General features: G+C 47.5%; 1 protein-coding gene across 2 annotated transcripts in view; it reads left to right on the top strand.

Moving 5' to 3' along the window:
* The window catches only part of LOC144110430 (receptor-type tyrosine-protein phosphatase mu-like), a 198,817-nt gene that overhangs the window by 137,836 nt on the left and 47,749 nt on the right, over positions 1–13,232 (top strand). For both annotated transcript variants that reach the window (XM_077643324.1, XM_077643323.1), the window contains 5 exons: positions 1,099–1,186; positions 2,902–2,978; positions 3,331–3,367; positions 3,477–3,574; positions 9,642–9,749. In XM_077643324.1, coding sequence (XP_077499450.1) covers positions 1,099–1,186; positions 2,902–2,978; positions 3,331–3,367; positions 3,477–3,574; positions 9,642–9,749 — 408 coding nt within the window. The remainder of the gene's footprint in view (positions 1–1,098; positions 1,187–2,901; positions 2,979–3,330; positions 3,368–3,476; positions 3,575–9,641; positions 9,750–13,232) is intronic.

Here is a 13,232-nt window from a genome sequence, read left to right as displayed (position 1 = left end):
GGCACCGGAACGCGTGCGAACTCGTGCGTGCGTGTATGGCAACTTGGCAGCCCATTGTGCAAGGTGTGCAAACCCCAAGACGGATCCTCCCCCACAAAGTTGCGGGGCAAAATTCCTAGCAAAGACCATTTTGGTAAAATCCGGCAATTCTTTAAAACGGCAGATAATCGAGGCCTTAAGAATGAAGTTCGGTTTAGAAGGCGACTGTCTAAGCGTTCCATCGGTAGCGCTGACCAGGAAAGAAATGCAGCTTCTATTCCAAGGCAGAAATCGCTGCAGGCAGATTTCGAAGGCGCTTAGAGACGCGGGAAAAGGAACGGGCTTCGCGCGCTACCCTTGCACAGCACCAAAGAGAACCCGGCTTCGAAAATTATCAGAGTTTGCAGTTAAGTTACCGCATTGCCTCGAAGCAACATGTAAATTTCTCTTTCTAAGACGTCTGTTAGTAGCCACGTGTGGTTTCTGTTTTCTTTTTTTCCTTTCTGTCGCAATAAACCTTCGCATCGTAGTGCGCGATTAGCCGTGTTGTCCGTGTGTTTTCGTTCCTTTTTACCGTCGTCTTGCAGTAACTTTGCAGCGCCAAAAAATGCTTGTAGACAGGACCATAGCGTCGGTGTGAGTTCACGAAGCATCTCCTGACTGATAAAAAACTGGTGAAAAAAAGAAAATGTGTTATTTATTGGTGTTTTTTTCTTGTCGCTTTACATTAGAACGCATTGTCGTGCCTATTTTTTCAGTATTTTTGGAACCACATAAAACTTTCCGCGCTAGGTATTCAAAATTTATTCAATTTATGCCGCCCAGTTTATAGCTGCCTGCTTTTGTCGCAGTCCATTTTCTTTGTTTTTAGCAATTCGACTTAATGCTGGTTTCGTGACAGAACATATATGTAATATGTTTGCTTAGCGTAAAAAAATTGGTCCCACAAAAGCGAGATATCGCACGAAATGTTGACTATATGAGGTTACTTACGGGTGGGATGGAATCGTACAGGTGACGAGTGTGAAAAAATTTTTGATGGACCTAGTTTAAGTTGAAATTATCTTTTCAAGATGTTTTATTGCTGTGGTCAAAATACCGTCATCTTGGTGTTTGCAGAACGCGCGGAGTGGGCCTGTATATCCAGCCAGCATCGCAGAGAGGGAAGAGAAAAAATTGAAGAATAACAGCAAGGATGTTCTACCATGTAAGATGTTCTTGAGAGAGATGATTTTGAAAACTTGTCTTTTTAAATCTTCAAAAGAGCGTCAGCATTATCACTCTCTTCTTTGCCTTCAATTGCTTTCACCACAGCAGCGCATGGTGCTACATTTGCATGAGAAATTTCCTTTGGAATTTCTTAATAATAATCTAGGCTAGTGTTATCTGTCGGCGCACTAAATATAATATGCTGTAACTCCTTCCACAAATATACCTGCCTCCTTTAAAAGTCACTGGCTCCACTGATCTCACAGCTAGATCCAAAATCGACATCCCCATGATATCAATTAAGTAGTGCTTCGGCAATAACACAGTACGACAGGTGTGGCCATGCAGTCATACGCAAAGAGCAAAAAAAAAGCTCTTTATGAAGACCCGCAGTAAAAAGAGGGCATGGAACATTTATTTCATATTTTGCAAATGCTGGTAGCAACAGTTAATCCCACTCATGGAGCGATTGCTCACTGTGCCTCAGAATCGCGATGCCTTAATAGCGCGTGAGCACTAATCCGATCGGCACCAACCTCGAGAAAAATCGTCCGTTTTCTGTTCGCAGCTGGCCTGGCGCGAGCGTTCCGTAACGCTGCACTGTCCTATTATCGTCGTCTTATACGTACCACCAATCTGCGCTTTCGCACTGATTCAAATTTAAAGCCCATTGTGCTCTACGCAGGGCCGGCTGGGCAATTTTTTTTTATTTCCTTTTTCTACCCACTCTAATTTATGCTTTGAATATAGTATACATTCTTTTTTTGTTTTTTTTTCTGAAGGAGGCATCTCTTCTAGAACGCAATGGAAGCTCTCTTTGGAGACAAAAATGGGAGGGAGGACACAGATTCCCCAGAATCGCGAGCATCACTTGGACCCGCGATGAGACACGTGCTGCTCGTGGCCCGCGGTTTGGCCACCCCTGCACTAGGCACTCGTTTCTCCTGCACCGATGCAATATGCGTGAAAGCTACAGAGACTACTTCATTTAGAAGTGTCCTTCTTATAACAGTTCGTTCACACAGGTTCCTTTGGCCATAGCATAGCGTAAAACCTACCAATGTAATGATCATCATAACGAGAGCCTAAAATCTGCAGCCAAGATTTCCAGCAAATGGTAATTTAAGAGCTAACTGTCTTCAAGTACTCCGCTCTCTCATTGGCACCGACGCTTACGGGTTTTTGGGCTCGTTTTGGGAACTTCTACTTCATTACTTTTTGCCAGTACGTTCACTGGAGGACAAATGACATCTGATTTAATTCTGGAATTTTGTGTCCTACGCACAGTCTAATTCGACCCGTGGTGATCCCTGAACCACAAAATGTTCTTGTTTTTCAGCTATTACATTTTTCATTGTTTTATTGCCAGAAACATTCCTCAGCATTGGGAAAGAGTTAAGGCCTGGCTAAAATGGTTTACGCAGTCACGATGAAATATAAAAATATAAAAGCACATAACAGCGAAATATAAAATGAACAAAGTTGAAGTGAAATCTTCACTACGCGGCAGCAACTAGTTAGATTGAATCTATTCAGCATATATAAATTGTTTTCACTTCCTTTTTTCACACTTTCAAGCTCCAAAGAGATATTTCTTCTGTTGATGCCCTACAGAAAGCTGATCGTTCTCAAAGAGTATATCGAAGAGCACACAAATGTTAAAATTGTGCACTTTTCGACCATTGATAACTGTTCTTTTGTTTACTTATAAAGATGACCACTCAAGGGTGGTTCTGACATACGAGGACAGATGCCGAGCCAAAGACTACATCAACGCAAGCTACGTTCCTGTGAGCATTACCCCTATTTACGTTTGTAATTACAGGTTCTGAATCCTTGTTACGTTTTTTAAAGTATTAGCTTTACCGGAGTGAGCAATGATTGTTTTGAAGCCAGAATACGGAACAATTTATGAAACTATCTTGTAATTTGTAGAAATCTATAGTCTTACTTTTGGTTTACTTAACTAGAGTTACTTCAGTAGGGTTGCCTACTAGGCATCGCTCTAGTTAACCTCCCTACCTTCCCGACATTCTCTTTCTCTCTCTATCTAAGCAGCCAACTTCCTCACGCATATAGTCTCTGATAAAAGCTATAAATTGCGTAATGTGATGACACTTAACTTATTTTATTTTCATCTAGGGTGTGATAAACCAGCACCAGTACATCGCAGCGCAAGGTAAGATAGTTTTGTTTACGCGAAACTAAACACGTGGTAAAAAAAAAACTCTCCACATGTCCGCAAATGTCATTCTCACCACATTCCTCTAACCTTTCTCTTATTTTAGGCCCAAAACCAAGCACCATCTCTTACTTCTGGTGGATGGTGTGGCAAGAGCATGCCTCTAAGGTCGTAATGATATCTGGCCCGAACGAGCCTGACGTGGTGAGCGCTTTAAAGTTTTTCCTCTTCTTTTCTAGATTTTGGAGCAGGAACATGCTGCCTTCCTGAGAAATAATTCATTAAGCTTATGCTATGCAGCGGAAGTATTAAAATTCAGCAAAAGCAATCGCAAACGTTTCCGGTTTGTCACACTTCTGCCCATTGCATCTCTTTCTTAATCATTTCCTTGAAATGTATAGTTTAGGCCATCACACACTTTAAGATACACTCCTATCGGACATTTACAAATTACTTATAACTAACTACTACTGCGAGAGATGTATCGAAGCGCTTGCTGTCATCCTGCAATTTCGCGTCCCACTGACGACAATGCTTGCGTCTATGAACAGGAAAAGAAAACGATCGCCTTAGGCAAAACATGTGAGCCGGATGTCAAGGAATATATTTCTGCGTAGGTAACTTACCACTTCTCAGATTAGGTTTACTGACGTAACTTTGTGTAAAACATAGTAGCTGCCACATTTAACGTTCGATTCTTAAGCAATTCTGGTGAAGGCTGATGAGAGTAAATATTTACAGAAAACACGACGAACCGGACTCAATTTAGCTATACTGAAATATTTTGGCGCTAAGCAACATTTTCGCATTTTTACGCATGACTCCACCCAGTACTGCGGTTACCTATAAGTTCATATTCCAGATGAACATTCAAAAGCAAAGCTTGCATTGAGGAGCCGTCAAAGCAATCAAATGCTCAACAGTTTTGCACAAAAAGTGTGAGAACATTGACGCCCTCGTGCGCAATGCGCTTAACACAACAAGCACTGCCGTATTCGCTGCACGGCTTTTCGTAGTCGCTCCCACATAAGGGCCCTCTACGCATTTTCTCTTCTCCGTCTTATCCAGCATTTTCCACTGCATTCCGCTGCGCCCAAAGCAGAGTGCGCTGTTTCTTTCTGTACTGGTATTCAGCGCGCTTATCGTCAATTCCACGCAGTACCCCCTATCGGCCGTCCAACTCATTCCTCGTGGGACTGTGCTTTCAGGAGCGCTTAGCACAGCGGCAGGAAATGACTGGCGGACTGCGCCCTAAGCGAACCTGCCGCCCCTGAACTCCTGGAACAGTCTGAGACCATGCATGTGGCCTGTCTTTTGCCCAACAAATTTGTTTCCGTCCGTCCATCTTGACTTCCAAAGACAGTCTTCTGGCGACCACAGTGCCACGCAGTACAAGGAAATACACTCACACAGCAACCTAGGAGACAGGTGGGCCACCTAGGTTACGTGATTCTGCGGCGTAATTACAACCGACCCACGGCATGGTGAGCAAACTGTCTACCATGGCAGGAAGAGCAACCTGGGCCGAACAAAGCCCATCGCTAGGAGCACCTCTCATTAGAAGGAAGTGGCGCATCAACGGTAGCACCAGGAGCCGTATGAGGACATCCACGGATCTATGAATGTAAAGTAAAGAATAACTAATTCTGCATATATAGAACGCCCGTGCGTCATACCCTTGGGGTAGAGCTTAAGTGCCCCCTCAAATTGTTTTATTAACATGGAGTGACTCCATCTGCTCCTTCTTCTTCAGTGGATGTAGGAAGGATGGAAAGTGAGAAGACACGGGCTTGTCTACTGGAGGGCTAGCCTCCACGTCCACTGCCAGCGTGTCATAGAAGGAGATGGGAAGGGGGAGAAGATTGAGAGGAGAGGGTAGGCGCGAGGGCGCAGTGTCCACGGCCATTGGCATATGCTACCCCCTCAGGCCTAGAGGCGGGAGAGGCCAGTGGCCTCCAAGGAGAGAAGGTGCCGGAGGACCTTGGCAGGATTGTGGCCGCCAGAGAACAGGAGGTGTTCCGCTGAACAGCTGGGGAGATCCAAGGTGTGGAAACCCACCTCCATGATGGTCCTGGCAGGCACGAAGGAAGGGCAGTCACATAGACGATGCTGGGCTGTCTCCGCTGGGTCGATGCAGAATGGGCACCCAGGAAAGGCGGTGAGGCCGAGGCGGAAAAGGCGAGAGCCAGTATTGGCGCAGCCCACCCTCAGTATCAGGAGGAGACTGCGCTCCTTGCAATCAATACCAACGGATGGAAGTGGGCGTGGCGGTTGTCCATTAGCCACCCTGGGTTCTGGGTGGTCAAGCAGGAGGTGCCTTTCCACTATGCTCCTGGCCAGCTCCAAGGGGCAGAAGCCCTTGAAGACAAGAGTTCCTGGGGAGTGCGCCGCTTTGGCCAGGGTGTCCGCATCCTCATGGGCCTGCACCCAGGTCAGTCTTATGCGGGTTTCCCTGGAGCAGGTTGTGTCCAGCCTTAACGGTAAGACAGCCTGCGGGCGATGGGGGGGGGGGCCTTGAAGGGCCTCTGGAGAAGCTGGAGGTCTGCCCTGGAGTCAGTGTAGATGGCTGCCTCCATGACCCCGTGGCGCTCGCTGAGAATCTCAGCAGCCAAATGAATGGCGGCCAGCTCGGTAATTGTGAACGAGGCCACAAACGGGAGCTTGGCCTTTCTGCTCACGTGGAGCGATGATGGGGCAGTGCCGGCTGCAGCCGCGGACGGTCAGGGTCCTTGTAGAAAGGAGCCGTCCGTCAAGATAGGGACCGTGCCAGAGGGTACGGCCTGAAGAACAGCAGCAACCTCCTACTGGAGACCCACAGCAGCAGCGTCCGCTTCGTCCAGGAACCAGGCAGGGAGAGATGGACCTCATAGAGGTTTTCAAGGTCAGGGCGAGGAGGGAGGGGGAAAGTATCCGGCTGCCCCCAACCAGGTCTTCGAACTCCTGGGCCACCTGGTTCATATTGGAGTTAGGCCTGTTGAGAAGGCGGTCCAGGAGGGGACGCCCATCAGGCGCGTTTTAAAGGCACTCTATGTGGTGGAGGGAGGTGCGCCTGGACAGAAGCTCCAAGGGACATGAGCCGGCTTTCGCCAGGGTGGCAGCCACAGGAGAGCAGCGGGGGAGACCTAGGAATAGGCGTATGGCCGCCCGCAGTTTGCGCTCAATGGCCAGATGTTGGGCCACAGCGAGCTGGACAAGTGGTATAGCATCGGTGAACTGCGGTACGGCCATGCCGTGGTAGAGCTGGAGTCCCAGCTTGGAGGTGATGCCGTTCCCCCTTGGCTAGGAGGGACCGTATGGCCTTCTGGACTCTGGAGGACTGGGCGACGAAGTGACGCACTGCCAGGCTCCATGTTAGTTGGGCGTCAATATGGAGACCGAGGTATTTCACCTCATGGCTCCATGAGAGGTCACGGCCACCAAAGTGAAAGAAGGTATGGCCTGGACGGGCACTGACACTGGTGTTCATGAGCATCGCCTGGGTTTTCGTGGGAGAGATGCCAAGGCCAGCACGCTCCAGGAAGGCGTCGACAGCATCGATGGCCCGCTGGACGTTCTTGATGGTGTGGACCTTCTGTCTGCGGGGTCCACGACATCAGATGACAATGTCATCCGCGTAGATTGCCACGTGGATAGGTAGCCGGAGGTCCTTAGGCAGGAGGCCAGGAAGAAGGGCCAAGACAGCGTTGAACAGCATCGGGCTCAGGACGCTGCCCTGGGGGACACCACGCCAGATGAGCCGCGGTCAGCTGGTGATGCTGCCCAGGAGGAAACACACATGGCGGTCAACCACGAAGCCCTGGACATACTGGAAGAGGCAGCTGGAGATGCCCATGATGTTGAGGGCCTCCAGTATGGCCTTGTGCCGGATGTTGTCAAAGGCACCTCGTATGTCGAGGAGAGTCAGGCACACTATGTGGCGGTTGTGTTTTACATCCTCCAGGGTAGATACCAAGTCTGCAATGGAGTCAGCAGTGCAGCGATGGCGACGAAACCCGGATTGCTGTTCTGGGAAGTGGCCGGTGACATGGCCCACCCATGATAGGCGTTCAAGGGCCATGGCTTCCATGGCCTTTCTTGGGACAGACGTGAGGGAGACCGGCCTGTAGGAGGTGATGGCCGATGGCGGCTTGCCTGATTTCAAGACAGGAACGACTAGGGCCGTTCTCCATAGGTCAGTGAGGATCCCTCTCCGCCACACCTTGTTGAAAGAGGACCGCAGGTTGGCCAGGTGGTCCTCGCCCAGGTTCCGCAGCATCTGATACGTGATGTCATCTATGTCCGGGGATGTGCGGCGCCTGGAACGACTGAGTACTGCAGAGAGCTCCCGGATGATCAAGGGGGCCGAACAGGTGGTGGTTATGTCTGCTTCCCGGGGTTGTGGCATCTCATGTTGGCGGCTGATAAGTTCAGCTCTTCGTGGGCGCAAGGCACGGCAGTTCCACTGGAGAACCCGTGGTTGGGGGGTCACCAATGGAGGTCTATGCATCGTGGATTGGCTGTAGTTGAAGTCCCTGCGCCACGTTTAGTGACGACTGGGACGCCGCTGGGAGAAGCGTAATTGCTTGCAGAGTAGCGGCCAGGGTCCGCGTCAGTTGCTCGAGCTGCCCACTTAATGGGGCAGCGGGCATGTTGCCCTGGGTGTGGGCAGGTCCAGGGCAGAAATCGCAGGAGTTCGCCTTGCCGCCGATTTCCCTGAGGATCAAACCGTCTCCGTCCCCTCGGTTATTTCCTACGACTCCTGCTCCGCGCTCCAGCGCACCCTCCACCAAAGAAACTCGCCACTGGGGAGAATCTTTCTTGCACACAAGTTCACCGTCATCCAGGAAACCTTATCCACTGTCCGCCTGGAACAGCTTACCTGCCGCATTAATCAGCTTGGAAATGAAACAAATTCCTGTCTAGTGATGAAAGCCGACAATCCTCGCGCTCCTTTTTCAAACACCGCCAGCAGGTACGGCTGCGCCCGTCGAGCTATATTTGAGATTTTTCAGTGAAGACCTACTGGCCCACAAGTCGATTATGCCACAACCTCGCGGGTTTATGTCATCGATGTTCTCTCGTGCGGCACGATCCGTTTTCCCCAGGCTTCAGGCCGGTGCGTACTTAAGCGCCTCCAGAAAATTTGGATATAAAAAGTCTTATTTCTACCGCTCACACTATAATGGCTGCGAAATTATCGATAGCCTTATCTATGACTATGCCTGTGCGACTTTCTCGGAGCACAGGTGAGTCGGCTTCTGAGCTATGGCATACGGACCTCCCCACTGATATGGAGCACTCACTCCTGCTCCCACAATCCTGTCAACTCACTGGATTCCGCAGTTTCTTGGCCTTTCTTAAGCCTATATAATTCATGCATTTCCTCTAACGCCCTCATAACCTCAGCCGGCGTAAATCCCTTCAACTCCCGTGATATCCCGCTTTCTTCATACACACCTCTAATTAACACTCAATTCCTTCTCTTGTTTCCTCTACTACCCATCTCCATACTTTCTGGTGCAGAGCAGTGTTGCCTTCAAAGGCTGTAAAACATTGCTCGTATTATATTTCCAAACGCAACAACTCGTCCTCGTCTCCCTTGCCTCTTCCGCTCACCGGTAAGCAAATAAATGCGTGTCCTCGCACAAGGTGCCAGCGCGGTTTCGCACAAAGTGTACGACGGCACTGGTCAAAAAAGTTGTTTTTAGTTAGCTTCGCACTAACGCCTCTTCTGTAAAACGATGATCTCCTTGTTAGACTAGTCAGAAGGCGTGATTAAAAATTGCCTTATGGTGCAGTCTATTGCGATGCTCGCGAGGTACGCAACCTTTTTCCTCCCGACAGTACTCCAACATACACGGGTATTTATCTGGGGTTATGGGTAAGTTTATAAACATTTAGGTTTGTTTTGTTTGATTGTAAAGTTGTGTTTAGAAATCTTGAGTAAAGTTTTAAAGGAGCAAATTAGGAGAGCTGAGTTATAGATACAAATGACTAAGAATTTGATCTCAACACCCATTCTTATACTTGATTGGGCGCTTCTTCCGCAGTACCATGAAAGCTACTACTTCCAAAATAACTGTTTGGTTGAAACATCTTACTTCAGTAGGTTTTGTTATCATTCACATATATTTATGCCATAAAATGAATCGTAAAGCCTGGTGAAGTTAAGAGAGCTTTATTATTCCTAAGTGCTCTCGCCTAACACTGCTTCCTCTTCAGAGTTTCAGCACACACGTAGAACTCCAATACTACTAAGGGCCATGGCTGAAGCTCTCGATTCTCTTTGCAGGTTGCGTATTGGCCGGAATCAAAACAAGTCTATGGTGCAATAACTGTGGCTCTGAAAAACACCACATTGAGTGCAGACTTTGTTGTGCGGGAGTTCGAACTGTCAATGGTAAGTGCCTCGCAAAGTTTATAATAGCAGGTATGACACATAATCCATCACAATCATGGCAGGAGTGCTAATCTTCTTTCACCAGTCCTCGTGTGTTACGATACACAGAGGAGACTTACAAACGTTTGTAGCAATTACTACATAGCTGTGTGAAAAAATAGACACCAGGTCACAATTTCTTTCTGATGAAGGTAAGTGCATCTCCCTGTTCTAGGTGTCCTTTTGTAGTATTTAACTATAATGCTTCAATACATATCATAGATTCTGAAGTCTGATGGGCTGGCACATATAGCCATGGCAGAGGCATGATAGGTTGTCTAAGAGAAAACCTACATGCTCTCTTAAGGACCAAAAGTATAGCTGTCCTTTATTCTGCCATGCACCCATTTCGCGAGATAAATCCTGAACCATTAGGCGAAACTTTGTGAACTAAAGGGATAGGCCGGTATGGCATATACGGCAGAAGACAAAGCCAAGCGAAGTTTGCATACTGGGTAAGGACAACCTCCAGTGTTTTAGAAAAGAAGTAGGGTAGCGTTCCCTCATTCCTTTCATTGTTGTATAGTAAATTCTTGTTTCCGAAAGAGGTTAACCTTAAAGCATTAAATTGAATGTGAGTACCATAAGGAATCAGGACTTGAGTTACACTCACAACACCACTGAGCCAAATACATGTATTGTATTTCACATTCTGTGCAGGGCACTGTCTGTCAGACGATAAAATCGCATATGCCGACTGCACCATTTGGGTGTCGATTGACGTAGATTTTATAACCTATGCGAGGACATAGTTCAGGAAAGAGCCTCAACATGGAAGTCTGGAAGCGCGGATGAAGAACTGGTACAGTTGTTTTGTTCACATAACATGAATTTCTGAAGGCAGTCATGCTATTCTCAGTGGAAACTGCGCCATGTTGCTATTGCCATCCCATAGTTCCGGCTACTACTGACCATGCCGCCTTCAGCGAAAGCCTTATGGAGGCGAAATGCCGTATTGCTCAGAAATACTTTTTATGGCAGGTAAGAAACACGACGTGCAAGGTCATTATGATTTACAGAATTCCATATACATGGCCACAAAATTTTTATTACAGCGATATAAGAAGACGTTTTTTGAAACAAGGTAACTATTAAAAACATTGAGAACCACAGCATGATAAAAAATCGATACGGATGCGACAGGGGGCTAACGGAGGTGCAGACAAACATGTGTCAAGCTTATTTAAAGCGCTGCTATGCAGCAAATAGGTAACAGGATCTTCTTCTTCATGGTGTGCCAGAGTAATTTTAAGAAAAGGACATTTCTGGAGATGCGAAATGATAGTGTCCCCGTGTCTATAGTACGTAGTTTGGCTGTTTGTGTGCGTTATTGTTCCTACTCAGTATATCTTCTTAATCTATTTAGATATTTTTATCTTTTTGTTTGATGAAGAAACTGCCAGTAGTAATGTTTTAGATTACCATGGAAAGAAGGCAGCTTCGGCATCTACGGCAGGTAATTTTTGAAGGCGAATTTGCGTCGAACTGTAAAGGGTACCCGATCTGTGCAAGAGCTGCCTCACGACACACTTGCGATTCCAGCACTCTAAAGCGCACGCTCAAGAATGTAGTACTCAAATGTTATTGTTCCAGGAGCGCTGCCTCCGACGGGTTTCAGGGTCCCCGCTGGCTGTTGGAATTGCCGTAGGAACTGTTTTAGCGTTGCTGAAATTGTTGTTTCGCGTGTTGCGGCTATAAAGTGCCCGACGGCAGCGCCGGTATAGAATCTTTGCTTAAGATGGCATAACATAAGGGTTATCAGTGCTAACAGACTTGTAAAAGGTGTAAAAAAGTCTGAAGTTCTGTAGCGATAGATAGATTACGCTAGCTTTTCGAGCCTTCAGCGTGACGGCGCCTCCGCGTGGTCACGTGGTGCGGAGCAGCTTCCGGCGGCGCAGCGCGCCGGCTAAACTGAGTGCGGGGAGTGGAACGGGGGAGAGAGTGAATCACGTCCAGGGACGAAGATTAAGAAGGAACGCCCAGCAAAACGCAGCGGCGTAAGACTGACGTTGCAATTCGACTGAGCGAGTTCCACTCGGCCAGCTGTAGCTGTTGCGTCACTCCAGGTTTAACCAGAGCTAAACCACGGCCATTTTTTTTAGTAGGGAACCAAATGTCCTCCTGTTCGATGCTCTGAAAAGGGCATGCTGGAAACTATGCGAACCGAATTTAATACAGTGACGTGGTTGCTAATAGAGTTCTATAAATTTCTACCAATTGGAAGTAAGAGCTGTTGTTGTTTTCTTGAAAATCATTTCAAAAACAAGACGCATTCTGATGACGCCCACCATGCTGCCGTGATATTTCTGCGTGGAATGCAAGTCCATTACTGCTCATAATACTCATCATTGGTCTTCAGGATTAGGAAAAGTCCCAACGCTGAGACAAGTGCTCTCCACAGCGTCCTAATGCCCGATCTCAGAGGCCCTAACTCACAGGCGTCTCTTACCCATTCCATTTGCTTAAGTTAAGAGGCAACTTTGAAAACTCAGCATTGCTGCAAGAAAAGGAATTTTTAAATGTTGAATAATCATTTGGTAGCACTTTATTCCTGCATGAACTGCAAAATAAAGTTACATTTCTGATGGACATCGTTTGAAAGATACGGACAAAGCAGCAACCGCCTTCGCATTTCGCGAAATCAAGAGCAAAAGTTTTCAAGCAGCGCTGCCTTAGGGGTGAAAGCGCTCGGCTACTGATCCGGAGTTCCCGGGTTCGAACCCGACCACGGCAGCAGCGTTTCGATGGAGGCGAAACACATAGGCGCCCGAGTGCTGTTTGATGTCAGTGCACGTTAAAGATCCCCAGCTGGTCGGTCAGTGCACGTTAAAGATCCCCAGCTGGTCGAAATTATTCCGGGGCCCTCCTCTACGGTACCTCTTTGTTCTTTCCATCCCTCCTTTATCCCTTCCCTGAGTTAAAGGATGAGAGGGCACAACCAATTTTAATAGCCGACATCTTGAATTAGAGAAACTGAAACTATGCCAACATTTGGTCCCCTGACGTCATACTCACATAGTTCCACCTCTATCCACTATATTGGACCGTGATGTGACCATTCCTACGTGGCAGGGTGGTTGTTTTTACAGTGCTATTGTAGATGGCGCTACAAGTCTCAATGCGCGATGCGCTGTTTTCTAGTTGCAGCCACAGATGGCGCTTAGATCTCAGGGTGGCAGGAGACCTCACGAAATCACGAAACGTGGTGGATAGTTGCTGCCACAGATAGCTCTGTGATCAAGGGTGGTAGCAGACCCCACGAAAATCTTGAAACGTGATGAGTAAGAGCGAGCGCTCTTAAAATGCTTCCACGAGAGCAAATATTGCTAAATCTACCATATTCATATTTTTTTTCTTCTCTCGTTTTCTAATAGGAATTTACAAAGACTTCTAGTAAAAATTTTATTTTATCTATTTCTGGAAATATTTTATTCGCGCACCCTT

This window comes from Amblyomma americanum, chromosome 11, assembly GCF_052857255.1.
Source record: "Amblyomma americanum isolate KBUSLIRL-KWMA chromosome 11, ASM5285725v1, whole genome shotgun sequence".
In the NCBI taxonomy this organism is placed as follows: Eukaryota; Metazoa; Arthropoda; class Arachnida; order Ixodida; family Ixodidae; genus Amblyomma; species Amblyomma americanum.
This window is presented reverse-complemented; position numbering and strand designations above follow the sequence as displayed.